The sequence below is a fragment of the Micrasema longulum genome, unplaced genomic scaffold (assembly GCF_059751315.1).
Source record: "Micrasema longulum isolate JH-2025_06_02 unplaced genomic scaffold, ASM5975131v1 h1tg001602l, whole genome shotgun sequence".
Classification (NCBI taxonomy): domain Eukaryota; kingdom Metazoa; phylum Arthropoda; class Insecta; order Trichoptera; family Brachycentridae; genus Micrasema; species Micrasema longulum.
The window spans coordinates 38,723-60,498 of NW_028278783.1; the positions used below are offsets into that span (position 1 = coordinate 38,723).

General features: G+C 32.9%; 1 protein-coding gene across 1 annotated transcript in view; it reads left to right on the forward strand.

Annotated features, from left to right (window-relative positions):
* The first annotated feature begins 11,513 nt into the window (after positions 1-11,513).
* Positions 11,514-21,776, forward strand: part of klg (klingon) — a 37,752-nt gene continuing 27,489 nt past the window's right edge. The window contains exons 1-2 of the mRNA XM_088236752.1: positions 11,514-11,885; positions 20,887-20,992. Coding sequence (XP_088092878.1) covers positions 20,917-20,992 — 76 coding nt within the window. The 5' untranslated portion in view covers positions 11,514-11,885; positions 20,887-20,916. The remainder of the gene's footprint in view (positions 11,886-20,886; positions 20,993-21,776) is intronic.

The following is a 21,776-nucleotide window of genomic DNA, read 5'->3' on the forward strand; positions in this document are numbered from 1 at the left end:
ATCTTAGGATTATCTATCATGTTATTTAAAGTTTTTTTTACATAAAAATGGCGTCAGCCATGTTCCTGCGAGTTTAGATAAGTTTGTAGATTCATATGGACCTGTACTCAATCAGTCAATCGTCTTAAATTGCATTACAATATAAATTTTGATTGTATCGATTTAATTCGGTGGATGTATTTTTTGTATTTATTTATTTATTTATTTATTTATTTAGTATTTCACAGTTTTAAAATGTAAAGAGTTTATTTGTTTCAGGTCCCGACTAGCTAGGAAATTCCTGTGTTTAGGAAGGACCTTATTTTATTCATGTGTTTTTTTTATTTTTAATTTCATTAAATGATGCTTAATAAATTCAAAGAATAATAATAACAATATAAAAAATCAATATAAATTTAAATTAGAAAACATGCAAGTAATAATAATAAAAATAGATTAGAAAATATGCCATTAATAGTAAATAAATGAGACACAATTATTATAAATTATAAAACATACCGATAATAATAAAAATTGAACCACAAATACACATTATAATATATAAATTGAGTAATTAAGAAATTAAACAAAAATATAAATTGGAAAACATACCGATAATAATAAAAATTGAAGAACAAAAATAAATTACAGAATATACCATTTATATATTTTTTTAAAAATAAGATACGGTTAAAATACTAGTTTTAAAAAGAAAAAAAAACATATGTAAATGAATAAACATAAAAAGTAAAAATGAAATATACATAAAAACAATAAGAGATTTTTTTCAATTAAAAGCAACACAATTTTTAGTCATGAAAATAATTACAGGATATAAAAAGGTCTACCCCTAATCCACTTGCTCACCTTCTTCTTATAAATATTGTAACTGACAGACGTCTTTATGTCAGGGTCCAACATGTTAAAAAACCTAGGGCCCAATACTGCAAAATGCCTCTGAAAAAAGGCAGTTCTACTTAGAGGTACCCCAAAGTTTATGCTCATTGCATATCTTGTTTTAATATTTTGTTGTGTTCTATTTTTTATTGAAGACCAGAAATTTGTAAGGACTTCTCTAACATAAAGTTGTCTGATAGTTAGTAAATTTGTTGTTTCAAATAGAGTATGAGAGGGGTAAGTAAGATGGCAGTTTTAGCATTATTTTCAATATTCTTTTTTGGAGAATGACCAATGGATTTAGTATGACCTCCGAACAACCACCCCATCCAATTATTCCATATGACGCAACCGACTGGAACAGTGCAAAATATACCGATTTAACTGCTCCGTAGTCTAAAACACCTCTCAATGAGTAGAACACATGTATCAGTTTTCGGAGTTTTTTGACAGTCATAGAAATGTGAGATTCCCATTTAAGATGGCTGTCAATCATAATTCCCAAATATTTAATTTCATTAACTCTTTTCAAGGGAGAGCAGGTACACGGCACTTTATCTTGTCCAGGAATTTGGTTTAAACCACAAGTATGAAGCATAACATTGAAAGATGTGACTGGTTGGGTAGCTCCACTGAGGCTAAATGTTATGTAGTTTGTTTTATCAATATTGAGGGAAAGTAAATTTATGTCTAACCACTTTCTCACCATTTCCATTCCTTCTGTGGCCTTACAAAAAACATCGTTCCATGAGCATCCATCGAAAACGATTACGGTATCATCTGCGAAAGAAATAATGGCTTTGCCAAGTTCCATGTTACAGAGATTATTAATGTATACAAGAAATAGTATTGGACCCAGTGCACTACCTTGGGGCACACCGTTTATGACTGGTTGACTTTTGCTTCTAGTTTCTTTTCCCGTCTCATCCGTTATTTTTGTAGTTTGAGTTCTCCCTGTCAGATAATTTTCAGACCATTTTAATGCAGTTCCATTGACTCCTATTTCTGATAGTCTTCTACACAGTATCGAGTAGGACACAGTGTCAAAAGCCTTAGCTAGATCAAGGAACACAGCTATAGTTTTACTTTTTCTATCTAAACATTCGGACAGTATCTTTGATAAATTTGCTATCGCATCAGATGTGCTCTTTTTTTGTCTAAAACCGTACTGATTATTTGATAAAATGCTATTGCTCTCTAGGAAGAAATTAAACCTTGTTTTAACTATCAATTCTATGATTTTAGAAACTACACTAAGAAGAGAAATTGGTCGGTAATTGTTAACTGAGCACTTATCTTTGGATTTAAAAATAGGAATAACAATAGAGTTTTTCAGACAATTAGGGAAAATTCCCTCCTTAAAGCTGCAGTTTATAATATGTGTTAGAGGAAAAGCGATTATGTTTTTTAGGTGCTTAACACATTTAGTAGTAATATTGTCAGTACCTGAAGAGCAACAATTCTTTAGCGAGGAAATAACTGCATTAAGCTCAACATAATTAGTGGGTGAAATATTAAATGGAGGGTACGGTATATTAGAGCCGTTTATTCGCGAAGCCAATTCTTGTTCGGAGTTTTTCAGTCTATTTTTGATAATATTAGCTAAATTAGATCCTATGTTGGCGAAAAATTTGTTAAAGTGGTTGGCGATTTGGTCAGGGTTTTTCAGTACGTTATACGGTTTTCCATCTATGTTAATATCGTTTATAGAATTTCTTATCCCAGATGTATAAGAAATTTCTTTTATGATTTGCCATATTCTTTTTCCGTCACCTTTAGCATCGAGAATCTTATTTCTATAGTATTCCTCTTTAACATTTTTTAAGGTTTTGTTGCATCTATTTCTATATTTCTTATAGTAATGATTTAAAATTCGATCAGTAGGATTATTAGTACAATATCGATGAAGTTTGTCTCTTTTTCTAACACATTTGATAAGTCCTGTTGTTATCCAAGGTTTGATTTTACGTTTCTTTGACGATGTTCTCCGTGTGATGCTTGTAGCATTTGTTATATGTGCATCGAGTATATTAACAAAGTGTTTGCAAGAAATATTTGGGTCGTTGTTTGAATAGACTGGAGACCAGGTCTCTTCAGTTATTTTTTGGAATAATAAATTGTAATCAATATTTTTGCTATTATATTGTCGCTCAGGTGGAGGTGGTGTCGAGGTTGCTACACTGATAATGTTAGCATAGTGATCGGTTATGCCACATTTGTAAACAACTGCCCTAGTGTGTAGTAAACTTTTTAAGAAAACGTGGTCAATGCAGCTACTAGTTGTTTCCGTTACCCTTGTGGGTACCATAATTGCCGGATAGAATCCATATGTACCAAGAAGGTTCAGGTATTCATTGGCTTGTGGGTGCATATTATTGATTATATTGATGTTTGTATCTCCTAAGATAAAAAAGTTTTTTATGTTCTTGTTAAGTTCCAAATATTCGTTTAACGATGATAAGAAAGACGTTATGTTTGTGTTGTGAGGAGAACGGTAGATAGCTAGAATAGTCATCATATTATTAATTTCAATTTCAATACAATTGGAATGTGGAAAGCATACTTCCTTACTTGTAAAAGCTAGTTTACTTTTTACAAATATAACGACACCGTCATTTTGTAGTTTATTATTACAAGAATGACATTGGTTGTAGTTTCCAATAGTTTTAGGAATATAATATTCATTTATCCAGCATTCTGACAGTATGATAACATCTATATCACAATTTAGTTCAGTTAAAACAACCATTAGGGCATCAAAATTTTTGTTTATGCTTCTAATATTCATAGAAAATATTGAAAGAAAAGAAAGAAAGTATTGAGAGCTCCAAGCGGGAGATGCGAATTCTAATTGACTTCGCACATATATGTAAAGAATGTAAGCGGTAGTGAAAGAATCGTGAAACATAACCGCGTGGTAGTGAAAGCATCGTGAAATATAACCGCGTGGTAGTGAAAGCATCGTGAAATATAACCGCGTGGTAGCGAAAGCATCGTGAAATATAACCGCTCGGTAGTAAAAGCTTCTAGAAACATAAGTTATTTATATTTAACAATTTACATGTTTATGCGTCTAAGGGCCGGTTGCATCGACAAAAGTTAAGTTAAAGTCAGGGCTAAAGTCAAATAAAAGTTGCTTTTATGTCAAAATGCGTTGCATCAAAAAAGTTAACTAAATATTGACAAAAAAAATACTTTTATTTAACCGGCCGCTAGGGGGCCGTTTAAAGTTAAATGCGATCTGCCATCTGTCAAAAAACCGTCGTGAGTGTTGAAATCCATTGATCGATCTGTGAAAAGTTGCGCAAAATGTCAATTTTATCTGATTTTTCGTCTTCCGATGACGAATTTACCATCGAGTATATTCTAAACCAAAAAAAAAAAGTTTACACCACGAACGGACCATTTTTTGTGGGAAGAGTCCGACTTTATCGCAATATTTCGAATGTCAAAAAAGTGCAGAACTAATAATTATTTGAATTTTCAATTGTTAATTATTTTTCAAAACACAGGACTTGATCATCAGCGGCGTGGTGTAAAATAAATCTTAATCATAACTGTATTGAAATGCTGTTTATTTATTTTTAAATAGAGCTAGATTGAGCTCAGCTAACTCTTTCTGGGCATTTAAAGCTGCCATAGTTGCCCGAAAAATGTCCTTTTTTTGCTCTACTTCTAGGGTAAAAAGTTCTTCATTTTGTTTTAGCGTTTGCTCTTTTAATTTTTTATCTAGTTCAAAAAGGACGATGTCCCTTTTGTTATTTTCTTCTCCGAATGCGCAGTGTTGCTTCGCCCTTTCGCACACACTGAAAATTAGAACGAAATTCAAACGTTTGTGCCCAAAGACGCGTCGCGGGGCATGTGTATTGCCACATGTAAATAAACAAGTACGTGCTTGCGCAAAAATCCCAACAATTTATAGGGTGAAACTTGAACCTTTACAGTGGCAACATTCTTAACTTTAACTTAACTAAAATAATGTTGATGCAACGGAATTTTTCAGTTGCCAGATTTTGAGTCTTAACTAAGTTTAAATATTTAACTTTAAACTAAATTTATACTAACTTTGATGCAACCGGCCCTAAGAAAAACAATAAACGTATAAAATATGCAGTTTTTGGTAATAAAAATATGCAGAGAGAATAGACCGCCACACACGTCTATCCTGTCAAACATTTCAAGCTTCTTCCCCATTCGTACATCTTGTCATACGTGCCCTTCGGTTCTGCCTGCTTTTGACATGACCAGACTTGAGGTTTTTGTTTATCTGATCATGCCACGTCTTCCTTGGTCATCCACGTCCCACGTTACCGCACATTATCTTCATATATACCTGTTTTACCATTCTTTCGTCGTCCATTCGTTCTACATGAACAAACCATCTCAATCATCATCACCCTTTCTTAATGTTATCAATTAAACCTGACTCAGATTTACACTCTCGTCTGATTTAATCATTAATAACCGTGTCATACATGTTTTTATTTTCATTTTTAGAATAAATATAACATTTTTTATTTGATTTTTTTGGTATTTAAATTTTTTCCCCTCCTTCTGTATTCATAATAAATAGATTTGAAATCTGTAATTGGTCTTACTTTTTTTAATTTTTCTCTTGTACCCTCATTTCTTTATTCTTAAATGTTCTTCATCTCTGTTGTGATATGTTAATATAAACAGCTCCCCAGGGAGTTGAATCCAGTCCTTGTCTACAAAAATTTGGACAAACTCAAAATATTGTTGATAAATCCACCTGGTCCATGAAGAAGTACAGAAATTCAAGAAATAACATTTACAGGCGTTGCCTAGTATGTAGGTGAAATAATTCAATTAGATGAATCTCACCCACATAAATAAAGGTTTGAGCTCTTTAACTTCACAAACATCAAGAGATAAAAGAATTGAAGGAATATAGATGTTCAAATATGGGCAGAATGGTGAATGTTACTCAGTGTGTAAAGTGGCCACTTAAACCAGCCATTGACAGGTTATAAGCCCTGTAGATGCCTGGACTTTTATATTACCTTCTCCTTAATGTTCTTCATCTCTGTTGTGATATGTTAATATAAACAGCTCCCCAGGGAGTTGAATCCAGTCCTTGTCTACAAAAAATTGGACAAACTCAAAATATTGTTGATAAATCCACCTGGTCCATGAAGAAGTACAAGAGTTGAAAAAATATAATTTTCAGGCGTTGCCTAGTATGTAGGTGAAATAATTCAATGAGATGAATCTCACCCACATAAATAAAGGTTTGAGCTCTTTAACTTCACAAACATCAACAGATAAAAGAATGAAGGAATATAGATGTTCAAATATGGGCAGAATGGTGAATGTTACTCAGTGTGTAATGTGGCCACTTAAACCAGCCATTGACAGGTCATAAGCCCTGTAGATGCCTGGACTTTTAATATACCTTCTCTTAAATGTTCTTCATCTCTGTTGTGATATGTTAATTTATTTATTTATTTATTAACTTCAAAGCAGTTTATTACACATTATTTGAGACATAAGTCCCAACTCCATGGGACTAAAAGTCCTGTGTTGAGTTGGAACGAGCAATTATTTGACACAGACACAAGAGTATATCACCACAAATATTATATATATGTAGAATCAGAAACACAACAATATATCAACCACAACAATATGTCAACTACAACTATAATACAAGATGCTCTAATAGGGATCTGATACTAAGTGAAGGGGTCAACACTGTTCTGGCATCGAGACAACACTATTACGTAGGCAAAAAGGTCCATAACCTTTTGCCAGAATCGTGGAAAGACGGGAGTGTTGTCAAGTTGTGGAAGGTGTTGACCTCGCTCTTTCGTGACATTGGTTACGACCACGGGGAGTCAGAAAAGTTGGCGCATGCCACGGATTGGAGATTCTTACTGGATGTCGAAAATAAAAAGCAATAATCAAATAAATATATATTTATAGGTGACAACCATGAAGTTTCGCATAAATAAATTGTCTATGTTTTTATGAATGTATGTATGTGTATGCGCATCGATGTATGTACGTGTGTGTGTATGTACATGTGTATATATGTGTATATATATATGTGTGTGTATATATGTGTATGTCTGTATGTATGTGTATCAAAATGTGTATACGAATAAGCTTATATTTTGTTTGTCTGTGCTCTATATTAATTTGTTAACTATTATAATATATTAAAATGTAATTGCCTAGCTTGGAACGGGGTATGTACCCTTGTTAGCTGGGCAAAGTGAACATGGAATTGTATTTTGATAAAGAGTGTAAATAAATAAATAAATATGGCACATGAATATGGTAAACAGTAAAAAATTAAACATTTGGAAAAACATCAAGGGGTTTTCCACTCAAATCCCTTCCACTAATGAAAATCCAATCCTTAACTCCTTTCTTAAAAATAGTTTTAGTCCTTGAGAGCTTGATACGCTCTTTCAAAGTATTGAACACTCTCGCTGCGATAAACGAGAGATATCTCTGAGCAAAAGTCGTACGGGTTTTGGGTATGATATAATTTAGTACTCTGGGAAAACCTCGTGCGAAAATCTTGCTGGAATATTAGCTTTTATTTTTTCCTAATATACTATAAATATTTTTATCTGTTGTATTAGCGGTGATTTTTTAAAGTTTTGTATTTCTGCAATTACTCCGCGTGTGACATCAGAGGTTCTCTTCTTATTCTCGGTCAGTTCTGCCGATTGGTCCGTTGGCGGTAAGTAAACCGGATATCTTTCACAGCTCTCTCATCATCGGTTGATTCATATGAACTAGTGACGTCGTTCAAAATACTTCGTTTTAATTGTGGAGGGCAACACCAACAGCCGTGAGGTTGGCAGGTCCGAACTCCGCTTTGGCCCGCAACGCGTAGTCCGTTGCAACGCCAGCCCGGACAAGATATTAAATGCTGTGCATCGAAGAACTCGTCACATTTCATCTTAGCATTTCATGTCGCCCGTCCACCGGCTCCTCGCCAGTGTTCGCTATTGTAAATTCCTTCTGTACAAAATTGTAAGGATGTAACTCGTGTGTATCTACTCAATAAATAACTTCAATTATTGTAATCCATCTTTCGCATTTAACCTCAAATCAACTCACACGCACTCATCCTTAAAATGTGGACCCCGAAGTGAAAAAAAAAATATTTCGTAAATTTTAAAGAAACTTTTTTGTACAATTTAATGTTCTAATTTTTAACTTTAGCCCTAGGCTGGATCGTATGCTTTGGAATGTATGCTAAAGCTGAACATAATTTCTCTATCATTGGCTTTGCTTATATGTGAAAAAATTCAGGTCTGTATGGACCTGAATTGTCGTGAAGGTTATGTAGACCCGAATATAGTGTGTAGGTCTGTATAGACCTGAGTAATTTTTGGGTGTGTGGGTCTGTATATACCCGAATTTAGTGTGTAGGTCTGTATAGACCTAATTTTTTTGTGTGTAGGTCTGTATAGACCTGATTTTCGTGTGTGGGTCTGTGTATATCTGAATGGTTTTTGTGTGTGTGGGTCTGTATATACCCGAATTTAGTGTGTAGGTCTGTATAGACCTGATTTTTTTGCCTGTCGGTCTGTATAGACCTGAGTGATTTTTGTATGTGTGGGTCTGTATATACCCGAATTTAGTGTGTAGGTCTGCATAGACCTAATTTTCTTGTGTGTAGGTCTGCATAGACCTAATTTTCTTGTGTGTAGGTCTGTATAGACCTGATTTTCGTGTGTGGGTCTGTATAGACCTGAATGGTTTTTGTGTGTGTGGGTCTGTATATACCCGAATTTAGTGTGTAGGTCTGTATAGACCTAATTTTTTTGTGTGTAGGTCTGTATAGACCTGATTTTCGTGTGTGGGTCTGTATATATCTGAATGGTTTTTGTGTGTGTGGGTCTGTATATACCCGAATTTAGTGTGTAGGTCTGTATAGACCTGATTTTTGTGTGTGGGTCTGTATAGACCTGAAAGGTTTTTGTGTGTGTGGGTCTGTATATACCCGAATTTAGTGTGTAGGTCTGTATAGACCTGATTTTTGTGTGTAGGCTTGTATAGACCTAATTTTTTTATGTGTAGGTCTGTATAGACCCATTTTTTTTTTGGTGTGTGGGTCTGTATAGACCTGATTTTTGTGTGTAAGTCTGTATAGACCTGAATCACAAAAAATGATCAAATGAAACAATTGAAAAAAATCTTCATTATTAATGCATAGGGCACTGCATTGGGACTTCGATTGCAGCGTATCTGACTCACATTTCTTACGTGGAAGGTAAGGTGATTAGTCTTTCGCTTCAGCTGCAAGACCATGTACAGTGAAACGTTTCAATGTAGAATCACCTTTAAAATTATTTTTTCACTGGGATCGAGCTCGGGAACTTAGCATTTTAGGCGAACGCGCTAACCACTACACCACGAGGCGAATTTATCTCCACGGTTTTTATCTGAGAGTCGAATACACTCGTCCGAGATTCCGGTTCTATTTCAGAGACAGAACTGTATTCTCCATACGCCCGGACACTGACTGGAAGAAATATCGATGTTCAAGTGATGGCAGAATTACTAATGTTACACAGTGTATAAATGTGCCAATTCATCCAACCAATATGCCCTCAGTGTAATTCATAAGCCCTGCAAATGCCTTAACTTCCATATCCCTTTCTTTTTTATGTTCTCCGTATCTGTTGTAATATAACACGTTGTTTATAATAATATTTTTTAACTTGCAAACCGTATTTTTCGCAATTTTTTAAAATGTAAACATTTTTCTTTCGATGTACATTTTCTTCGGCGATCTCTTTCCTTTACTGGTAAGTAATTTTCAGCCACTCATAAAAAGGGAATTGAAATTGACGCCGTGGATTCGCCCCGTCGTATGTTTGTTTCGACACTTTGAAGAGACTGCGCCTGCGCGGAAAATTAGTCCCTTCGAAAGCGATCGATGAAGCGCGCATGCGTAGTATAATTCAAAGGCGTTCTCAAACTTTGTTTAGAAAAACATTAAAAACAAGCTATTTATTCTTAAAAACGTTTCATTACTTTAGATTTATTTCAACAGAGAGGGAAAACATTTTTGAGAAGGGAATATGGAAGTCTAGGCATTTACAGGGCTTATTGGCTGGTTTAAGTGGCCACTTAACACACTGTGTAACAACCACTTAAACCAGCCAATGACAGGTCATAAGCCCTGTAAATGCCTAGACTTCCATATTCCCTTCTCAAAAATGTTTTCCCTCTCTGTTGAAATAAATTTAAACCAATTATAACATTAGGCATATCAAGCCATAATCAGCAGAAAAACGTAAGCGACATTTTTGGCGAATTGCGTTTTTTAAGGAAAGTGTTTGAAAACTTATTGGCCCGTGCACAAGTGTTAAAAACATCATAGCTCTGTAAAATTCTACTGCTACATTTAAGGACATTTATTTTATTTATTAAAAGAAAACAATAGCCATTATAACAACAACAAAAAAAATAATATTTACAAATAAACCAAAATTATAGACCAATTATCGTTTTCTATGTATTACTCCGCATCGTTCTACTCTTTAAAAAGAAATAAAAAAATGTTGCCAAATTATTTTTAAGCCAAGCAAAACAACGTAACCGAAGATAATGTAGGCGGTTAAGTTAAGGTTTCCTAGGACAGCGGTGCCCGTATTTTAACGGCCGTAGTGAACGGTGATGCAGTGGACAGCCGTCGTAACGGTGACTAGAGTGTGGTTTCCTAGGAAAACGGTGTTATCAACACCATTTGATACCGTTTCCCTAGGAAATCACTCTCTAGTCGACGTTACGACGGCTGTCCACTGCATCACCGTTCACTACGGCCATTAAAATACGGGCACCGCTGTCCTAGGAAACCCTAGCTTTACGCTATCTTGCACCACTGTCAGAGTTATGGGCAAAAGAGCGTTACCGCCACTATCTTAAAAACGGAAGGTATTTAAACAATTTGGCTGTCATTTCAGTATTGGCAGTAACCAACCATTTACCGAATTATTTAAAAATATTCATATCGACCAAATTTTTTTTTAAATCTTCTCCTGTACACTTCATTATTTGTCGCTTACGTTGTTCTCCCGATTATCGCTCGATATTATCGATATATTGCTCGGGTATTGTTCCTATAGAACAAACCTTTTGAACCTTTTCAAAGACGGTGAATGGTAATTATATTTATTAATTCATGCATTTCATAATATATATATATAAATAAATAGTTTTTGTTCACTTTGCCTAGCTGTGTGAAACAGTACTTATGATTTTCTTGTTGTTTTACTGTAGAATGTTTTATTATTTAAACTTTCTACTGAATATGCTGTATAATTTTTAGGTTAATTTTTAAAATATAAATCTTGTATAATTTTTGGTTTATTTTTTTTTATATAAATCTTGGGTATATGGGAATTTGTGTTTAAAAAAAGTATTAAGCCAAATATGTTAATATTATTAATGTTTGTAAAAGGCAGATTTTCCGTTTATGTTAATAAAATAAAATAAAATAAATAAAAAAATATGTAGTAATATTTCTGGCTCGCCGACCCTTCATGAGCCTGCTCCTAGTACAAACAAAATTTGTCAGAGTGTTTTTGTGCCATTTCGTCTAATATGAAACGTATGTATAAATAAATAAATAAGAAATGTTTTTTGTTATGTTTCAAAATATTGACGGAACACAGTTGAACATTTTCTGGTCCTATCCGTGGAAGAAAATGGCCAGTCTAACTTTTGAGTAAGAAAATATTGCGGGTCGGTGACGCGATTATACCCGTTTCAAGCTAAAATCAGATCAATTATTTAGTTAGAAATAATCGAGGCATTATCCACAACATATCCGCGCGTTTCGAGGAGAAATCTCCCCGAAAATCGTGACGTCGCTTCCGGAATCGCGCGAATCGAGTCCAGCGTGCGAGTCAAAAATCGATTTTTTGGTCTTCGCGTTTTTCGCCAGAAATCTCAGTGAAAACACCATTTTCTTTAGTGATTTGTGACTAGTGAGCGATGGACTTCGCGATAATACAGTAAGGAATAAATTCATACTAATATCTGTACTTGAAGCCGAAAGGCTGGAAGACATTTCTTGCAAAATTGAGATATGAACGTCATATTGTTAATATATTCAGATTTGATTAATGCTTAAAACATCGGAGTCCTCCGGTATACCACTGCTGAAATAGCTTGTTCAAACACCAGTACACCAGTAGGCCACAATACTCTGCTGATTCAAAGCAGAGGATGCCGAATTAATTCCACAATTTTTATAACAAGCTACCTCTGACGCAGCGAGGGATTTTGCACAATATCAAGTCTGATTGTCATAATCAACCATACTTTTATTGTTTATTATACAAATAAAACACGAGTGATACTTTAATCCACAAATTTGGAATATCCAGTGACCGGTTTCATCGCTTTCGCGACATCTTCGAGACTGGTATCTTTATAAAAGAGTTAAATGTATTTATACAAAACATAGGTAAGGATAGATAATTCAAAGTTATATGTTAGTAAATTAAATAAAGTAATTTTTATCTTAAGGATCATTATCAAAAAAAATTCTGCGGGTTAACTAATGAGTTGATATAATGCTATTTTAATGAGTTTAAGTATTTTATTTTATTTTTATTGTCCCATCCTTCGTGAGTGTGGTTTTGTATATAATGATTTCTGAAAAACAAAGGGTAAAAAGCCATTAGTAAAATTATATTACAATGGGTAAAGTAATAATACATTAGTTGATAACCTTATAAGAAAAAAACAAAAGCGTATCGTAAACAATAAATTAACCCAAAGTTAACCCTGGGGAGCTTGAAGGAGCTTGAAGGGAGTTGAATCCAGTTCTTGTATACAAATATTTGGACAAACTCAAAATATTGTTGATAAATTACCTGGTCCATGAAGAAGTATAGAAATTGAAAAAATAATATTTTCAGGCGTTGCCTAGTCTAGTATGTAGGTGAAATAATTCAATTGGATGAATCTCACCCGCATAAATAAAGGTTTCAGCTCTTTAACTTCACAAACATCAATAGATGAAAGAATTGAAGGAACATGGATGTTCAAATATAGGCAGAATGGTGAATGTTACACAGTGTGTAAAGTAGCCACTTAAACCAGCCATTGACAGGTCATAAGCCCTGTAGATGCCTAGACTCCTATATTACCTTCTCTTAAATGTTCTTCATCTCTGTTGTAATTTCTTATGTTATCTTTAATTGTAACTAAATTTACATATTTATGTTTCTCTGCCGCACTTGAATGTTATTTCTAATATATGTAAAAGCCCGTAGGGCGTGTAAATTAATAAATAAAAAAATAAAATGTATTATAACACGACTGGTGTCTGAGAGAGCTCATCCAACCTCTTTCACAACACGGACTATCTGTTCGTTCTAGTAACGAGAGAACCCTTTTAATGCCCTGTCATCGCTCTAATTTTCTTATATATAGTTATAGTTGGGTAATTTATAAAGCGCCATCTTTGTGAAAATCACCTCAAGGGCGCTGTACACTTCATAAATATCCCAGCACGTCTTGCAGCTACAGAGCGCATGGACGGTTGGGATTCTAGTTTCTCGTTTTTAACAAAGATCAATTAAAAATTATAACAAATAGGAGCTAGATTACAAGACGTCTTGCAGCTACAGAGCGCATACACAGTTAGAAATTTAGCCCCCATTTACACATTTTAAAAATTGACAAATAAATTTACTGTATAAATGATATTTAAAAATAATAATAATATGAATAATAAAAAGGAGTAAGATTACAACACGTCTTGCAGCTACTAAGCGCATAGACGATTGGAATTCTAGACCCCATTTACAAAATTAAGGTATTTTAAAGTTGATATATGAAAGCTAGATAACCAATCATCGTGTAGCTACAAAGCGCACGGACGAGTGGAATTCTAGCAAAGTTAAAATGATATCAATAAATTTACAAAAAATAAAGCATAGTAGTAAATTGGTCAAGTGTTCATGCCAAGAAGTAAGCAATAAAAAACTAAATAAATAAAGCACTGTATCAACTCCATGGTTAACAAAGGGAGATAGATGTCCGAAGAGAAGCTTTTGTAGACAGTAGGTAGATACCGTCGGCATGTGACCCACTGGCTGCATGATAACTTCTGGAAACGCACGTGTGTAGTTACTGGGGGATTATGCCTATTGTTCCAACGACTTGGTGTCCATTTTGGTCCGTATTATTTCGTTTTATGAGACGCAACATTCCTGTCCAATTCACTCTTTTACATGAATATTACACAAACGCGTATATGAGCGGTTTGATTTATCATTTTGTGTGTTATTAGAAGGCAGATATTTGTAATAATATGTATTTATTTTTCTTGCCTCCTCTTTCACAGTAGTAGCCGCTCGGTTGTGGAAATCACAATAATGGAATAATGTCCTAACGCTCCTATATACCTGCGTGAAAAATTTCAACGCTTATCAGTTCATGCTTTACCTCTTCGTTCTAATTCTCAAGGCACTCTCTTAATACCCATCCACAATTCCTCTTTCTTCTCTAACTCATATAGTGTCCATGCGGCTCGACTGTGGAATCATCTCCCACCCACCATCAAAGATGTTACTACATTATATCTGTTTAAATCACGTCTGAAAAAACATCTCCTTTCTCTTCCTTAATCTCTCCTCCTTTCCTTTTTCCTCTTTCCTCTTTTTTTCCTTTTTCCCATTGAGTAATAGTTTTGATTTAAGGTAATTTATAAACGAATACGTTTATTTCTATTTTTATATACTTTTAGCTTTTTAATCTTTTTTTTCTATTGAATATGTTCTGTAACTTGAAGTATAAAAATAAAACTTTTATTTTATTGGTTGGTTGGAAGAAATTGCCATTTGGCAATAAGCCCGCCAATATACAAATAACATTATGTACAAAAGTTCTTTATTTACTTTTAAGTCAAGATTGAAATGTCACTATCTAAATATTTAAATTATTCCTTTATCCTTCTTCTTTCCTTCCCATCCCCCTCTCCTCTCTTCGTAGCATAGTGTTAATTTGTTTTTTTATAAATTTTTAATTTGTTAATCTTTGTTTTCAATTTTTGTATAAAATTGTAAGATTCAATATGTCCATGTATTTATAAATTTCTCAAACTGAACGGTTTGGGTAGATAGAAAGAAATTGCCTAAGACAATATGCCCGCCCTTATATGTGTGTATATATATTGTATATGTACATAAAGTGCCAAATAAAATAAAATAAATAAATGCTAGTTAATGTACACCTGAGGATGGGTAATACTGATTACCCGAAACTAGTCGTGTTAAAATATATTAAATTCTTGTGTGGTAAATTTACAAAGTAGTTTATTTTAAATAAATTCAACCATTATTTCATTACTTTTGCCGTTAATTTCATTATTTTATTTCGCTTTTTTTCATAAATTGTTGACTTTTTATTTTTAGGTGTTATTTTCATAAATAATTAACATTTTAATTATAGGCACGTAATTTAATGTTTTTGCCAAAATAAAGTTTTATAAGTACATTGTTTTTCTACAATGTTTGAGTATGTCCAAATGCTTGAAGACTGGCTGGATTTCCTCCTTAGGGAGTCATTCATATTTAAATTTACTTCAACACAGAGGGAAAACAGTTTTGAGAAGGAAATATAGAAGTCTAGGCATTTACAGGACTAATGACATGTCATTGGCTGGTTTAAGTGGCCACTATACACACCGTGTGAATGTTACGCAGTGAATGCCTAGACTTCCATATTTCCTTCTCAAAAATGTTTTTACTCTCTGTTGAAATAAATTTAAATATGAATCATTCTCTAGGGAGGAAATCCAGCCAGTTTGCAAGCATTTGGACATACTCAAACATTGTTGAATTAACCTACCTAGTAAAAGAAGAAGTATAAAAATTGGAAAATTGTTTTCAGGCGTTGCCTAGTAGGTGATTTGGTTCAGCCGGATGAATCTCACCCACATGATAAGGGTTTTAGCTCTTTCACTTTACAAACGTCAACAGATGGAAGCGTTGAGGAAATGTGGATGTTTAAACAAAGGCAGAATGGTGAATGTTACACAGTGTGTAAATTGGCCACGTAAACCATCCAATGACAGGTCATAACCCTGTAAACGCCTAGACTTCTATATTCCCTTCTCGAAAATGTTTCTTCTCTATGTCGCAACAAATTTAAATATGAAAAACTCCCCGGGGAGGAAATCCAGCCAGTCTGCAAGCATTTGGACATACTCAAAACAATTTTGTTGCAATCGGTTCCTATATGGACGAATGCCCGTTCTAAGAAACCGATTTGTTGCGGCAAATATGGCTATCGAATATGTTTCCTATAAATAAAAATAATGTTGAAGAAACAGAAAAAAGTGCCATAGATTAAAAGAGAGAATAAAGAAAACATTTTCACAAAACATCACGCCATTTCCCCGTAGTGGTAGGCAGAGGGGATAGAACGCCATAACACTCTATCTGCCAACTGTACTGTATATTTCCTGAATAAAATGAAATAAATAAATAAATGATCGAGGTCCTGGTCAGACTATTAATTCCTTAGATACGGTGTGCGGTCTATGTGACGGGCACGCTATCATATAATTGTGTTTTTGTAGATTGACAACATTATGTGCGATCAAAACCGATTCAAATAATACCCATAGGTCAGGTTATCGAAAAACACTATCAGTTCATTGTTTATACTAAAATAACAGTTTACTGTTACGATAAAAGTATTATTTATTTATTTATTTACATATCAACGGTTCAAAGAACCTTTTACAATAAAAAGTTTTACAGAAATAATCACAGCAGTGAACAATTCATTATTTAATATACAATATGAAATATAACTATATAATTCAACTAAATAATTAAAACTAAACAAATTGGTATTTTTTTATTTTTTTTAAACTGCAAAAAAGTAAAAAAGAAACATACAATAATATTCATTAGTAATATTCATGTAAAAAAGTGAATTTGAACAGGAATGTTGCGTCTCATAAAACGAAATAATACGGACCAAAATGGACACCAAGTCATTGGAACAAAAGGCATAATACGAGTAGTACTACACACGTGCGTTTCCAGAAACTATCTACTAGCCAGCGGGCCACATGGCGACGATATCTACCTACTGTCTACAAAAGCTTCTCTTCGGACATCTATCTCCCTTTGTTAACCATGGAGTTGAAACAGTGTTTGATTTATTTTGTTTTTTATTGCTTACTTCTGGGCATGAACACTCGACCAATTGACTACTATACTCTATTTTTTTTAAATGTATTGATATTGTTTTAACTTTGCTGGAATTCCTCTCGTCCACGCGCTTTGTAGCTGCACGATGATTGGTTATCTAGCTTTCATATATCAACTTTTGTATATAATACCTAAATTTTGTAAACGGGGTCTAGAATTGAAATCGTTTATGTGCTTAGTAGCTGCAAGGCGTGTGGTAATCTTACTCCTTTTTATTATTCATATTATTTATTTTTTTTATACACTAAATTTATTTGTCAATTTTTAAAATGTGTAAATGGGGGCTAAATTTCTAACTGTCTATGCGCTCTGTAGCTGCAAGATGTCCTGTAATCTAGCTCCTATCTGTTATAATTTTTTATTGATCTTAATTAAAAACGAGGAACTAGAATCCCAACCGTCCATGCGCTCTATAGCTGCAAGACGTACTGGGATATTTATTAATTGTACAGCGCCCTTGAGGTGATTTTCACAAAAATGGCGCTTTATAAATTATCCAACTATATATATATATAAGATGACAAATAAAAGATAACAAATTAAAGTGAGAAAACCTTATGTTCTAAATATAAATATAGCAAATTAAAATTGAGAATAATTTAACATAAACATAAAGTGACTAGCATCTAGGTTATAGTGAAAAATAAAAATAATGCTACAATAAGATTTTATAAATAATACGTTTTTTGGATCAAAGTGAAAACTTAAAAAATCTTAATAACGCCTTTGTATTATCAGTTGGTTGGAATTTGGCAATGAATCCACAAATGTACAATTTATATATAAAGAAATAAATAAAAATACGTATCCAAAAAAACCAAGTTAAATTTATTAATATATTTTTACACAACATTAACACGCTTGTGAATGGTTTCTCATTTAATAACATGTATACGTATACAAAAATCAAAAAAATGTTACCTGTGTCGATATTCGCTAATAAGCGGAATGGGGAATGTTGTAAATACGTAAAGTGGCCACTTAACCCAGCCAATGACAGGTCATAAGCCCTGTAAACGCTCGAATATCCATAATCCTGAATTTGAAAAAAATCTACCTCATCTCTGTAGGGATATTAATAAAAAATATATTTTTAAATAAATTCATTCCTTTTTTAAAAAATAACGAGTGAGATTACATTTTAATGCATTTACAGAGTTTGTATTAAAAATATCAAATATTTTTTCGAACTCATTTCCATACCTATGTATTCTGGATATAGGTGAATGCATTTCAAAGTTGGTACGAGAATTGTTCCAATAACATAATTCTCTACTTCTAGTGCACCTACCAGGTATTCAAATTTGAATTGGTTCAAGTAAAGCAGGGCTGTCAATTATTGATTTAATTATTTATTTCGCTTACGTTCGCAGTCTCCTTGAATATGCCTTCTCTGTGTGCTGTGTGGTCTCCTCAGATTCCATACACAAGATAAGGCTTGAAAATATTCAGAAAACATTTTTGAGACATCTCAATTGGAGATCCAGATTTACAGACCTTTACTATAAAACTTCTTGTCATAAACATAATATACTTAGTCTTGAGGATCGTCGTTTGTTATTAGATATGGGGATTTTACATGATATTCTTAATGGACGTCTTGATAGTAATGTTCTGGTTTCTGAGTTGGCCCTTAACGTACCTGGCTACCGCACCCGTCACACGAATCTATCTCTTTTCCATGTACCTACAGTTCGCACCAACTATGCACAGAACTCTCCTCTGATTCGCTTGGCGCGTAATTATAATGTATTTTTCAATAACATAGACATATTTAACTGCAGTAAACTCACTTTTAAAACCAAAATTAAAAAACTATTATTTGAAAAAAAATATGTTTCGTTATAAAAAAAAAAAACATATTTTTACATTATAAATTTAAATTGTTTTTATTCACTCATATCAAACACACACTTACCCTGTCCCTAAACCTACTCTCACACCCATATACAATCACACACATATTCACATACTTACTAAAACCACACTCCACTTTTTTACACACGCATCCTCACACAAAAAAAACTCGCACACATGCGCTTCTATGAATTATATTTAACTGAACTGGATTTTTATAATTGTATTTATGTGGAAAACTGATTTGGCTTAATTTCATGTTTTTTTTTTATAATGTTGTGTATATTTTTTTGTATTGCTGTTGTTTTTCTTAATGAACAAAAATTAAAATTAAATTAAATTAAATAAATATGATTAACAAATCAGCTATAACTCTTCGGTCTGACAATTCAAGTAATCTCATTTCACTTCTAAGAAAATCATAATTTAAGGCTTCAACAGCTATAATAATTATGACTCTGTTCGGAAAGCAAGATGAGCAATTTGTTGATGAATATAATCGAATGTGACGATTTTTTAATTGATGCAAGCATGACTAAATGTGCAATTTTGTCTCAGGTTAGTGCCGGGAAAAGGTAAACGGTGCATCTACTGTTTATTTATTTATTTATAGAAACGAAAATAATGAATGAAAATATTCATTACAAGGGTTTTTTTTTTTTTTTTTTTTTTTATTCAGGAAACATACAGTACAGTTACAAAGCTTAATATTTTACACAATTAGACTTAATTCTAATGGACCAGTGAAGTTTCCATATTAAAAAGCAATTATATGTAAGGTTAATTATGAAAGTATAAAAAAGAGAAGGAAAAAGAAAACATAAATGAAAGTTGTTTAAAAATTACAATTTAAGTGAAAAAAGGATATTTTAAGGTTTGTAGTTTGTAGTGAGTATTTACAAATGGAAATAATATTAAAAATGAAGAAAATTTTAAGAGTAATTAAAAATTAAGAATGGAAATAAAGAATGAAAAACATGCTCAGATGTAAAAATAAAATAAAATAGTAATAACATTTTTTTTAAAAAAGAAAAACAAACACTTATTTACTTTAAGGGGTTCAAAGAAACGATGAGAAGAATCTTTAAGTGAAATATAAGACAATAAACTTAGGTCAATTTAATAAAAATATAAACACGAGGAGAATCTTCAAAAAATCTTTTATTTGTAGAGTATGTTAAATCCGACATTCCCCCCGATTGATAATACCCTATTATCAACATATTACAACAGAGATGAAGAACATTTAAGAGAAGGTAATATAGAAGTCTAGGCATCTACAGGGCTTACGACCTGTCAATGGCTGGTTTAAGTGGCCACTTTACACACTGTGTAACATTCACCGTTCTGCCTATATTTGAACATCTATATTCCTTCAATTCTTTCATCTGTTGATGTTTGTGAAGTTAAAGAGCTGAAACCTTTATTTATGCGCGTGAGATTCATCTAATTGAATTATTTCACCTGCATACTAGGCAACGCCTGAAAATATTATTCTATATTACCTTCTCTTAAATGTTCTTCAGCTCTGTTGTAATATGTTAATATAAACAGCTCCCCGGGGAGTTGAATCCAGTTCTTGTCTACAAAAATTTGGACAAACTCAAAATATTGTTAAGTAATGAATTTGCTATTTACATATGCATTTGCTAATTACACATGAAATGTGATCCCATCCTGTTTCTTAAAGATCAATATAAGTGAAATTGAATTATATTATTGTTGCATGTCTGCTACTTACATTTTGTGTTTTTATCCATAGTGTTATTTATTATATTTTATTTATTTATTATGTACTAGATCATAATACAACAATAATGTAAATGAATGCCTCGACACGGGTTATGCTCAGCGAGGTGTTCATATAGAAATGAAAAAATGTAAAGTTTTATGTGAAATAAATAAATAAATCTTGCAGGTATGGAGGTGTGAGCAGTATGAAGCAGACATGAAGAGGGTTATCATTGCGCTGCTGGCCGCGCTGACGCTTCCAGCGGCCAGCGCGCAGTCGCACAATTCGAGAGGTAATTTTTTTCATTTATTTATTAGTTTACACATACATTGTTACAAAAACGGCACAAAAAACACTCTGGCAAATTCTGCTTGTACTAGGAGTAGGCTCAGTATATGAAGGCTCGGCAAGACGGAAATATTAGTATGCCTAATGTTGCAATCGGTTCCTATATGGGCAAATGCCTGTTCTAAGAAACCGATTCGTTGCGGCAAATATGGTTTTCGAAAATATTTCCCATAAATAAAAATAATATTGAAGAAATAGAAAAACAGCTATAGCCCAAAAGAGAAGAAATTAAAAAAAATACAGTTTAAATTAAATGTAAAAATACAATTAAATATATAGGATACATACATACATATACACATACATACATATATACACACATATACATACATACACATACATACATATATACACACATATACATACATTTACATATATATACACTGAAAACTCGCTAACAAACTATTTTAAACAATCTACAATACCTAGAATATGCGACCAATTTAACAATATATTTACCGAGGCTGATATTTTTTGTGACAATGTATGTAAATTTAGGTCAAAAATTATAGACATTTTGAGAGAAGCAGACATTTAACTTTATTATTATTATTATATAAATATTTTTTCATTTCGTTTCTTTTACATTTATTATATTGAACATAATTTAAATTATTGTATTAAGTGTAAACAATTGTTTTGGTGTGTGCGTGAGTTTCTTACTCTAATATACAAAGAAATTGGCAATACATGTGTACATGCTGTTTGTTTACCTAATAAAATAAATA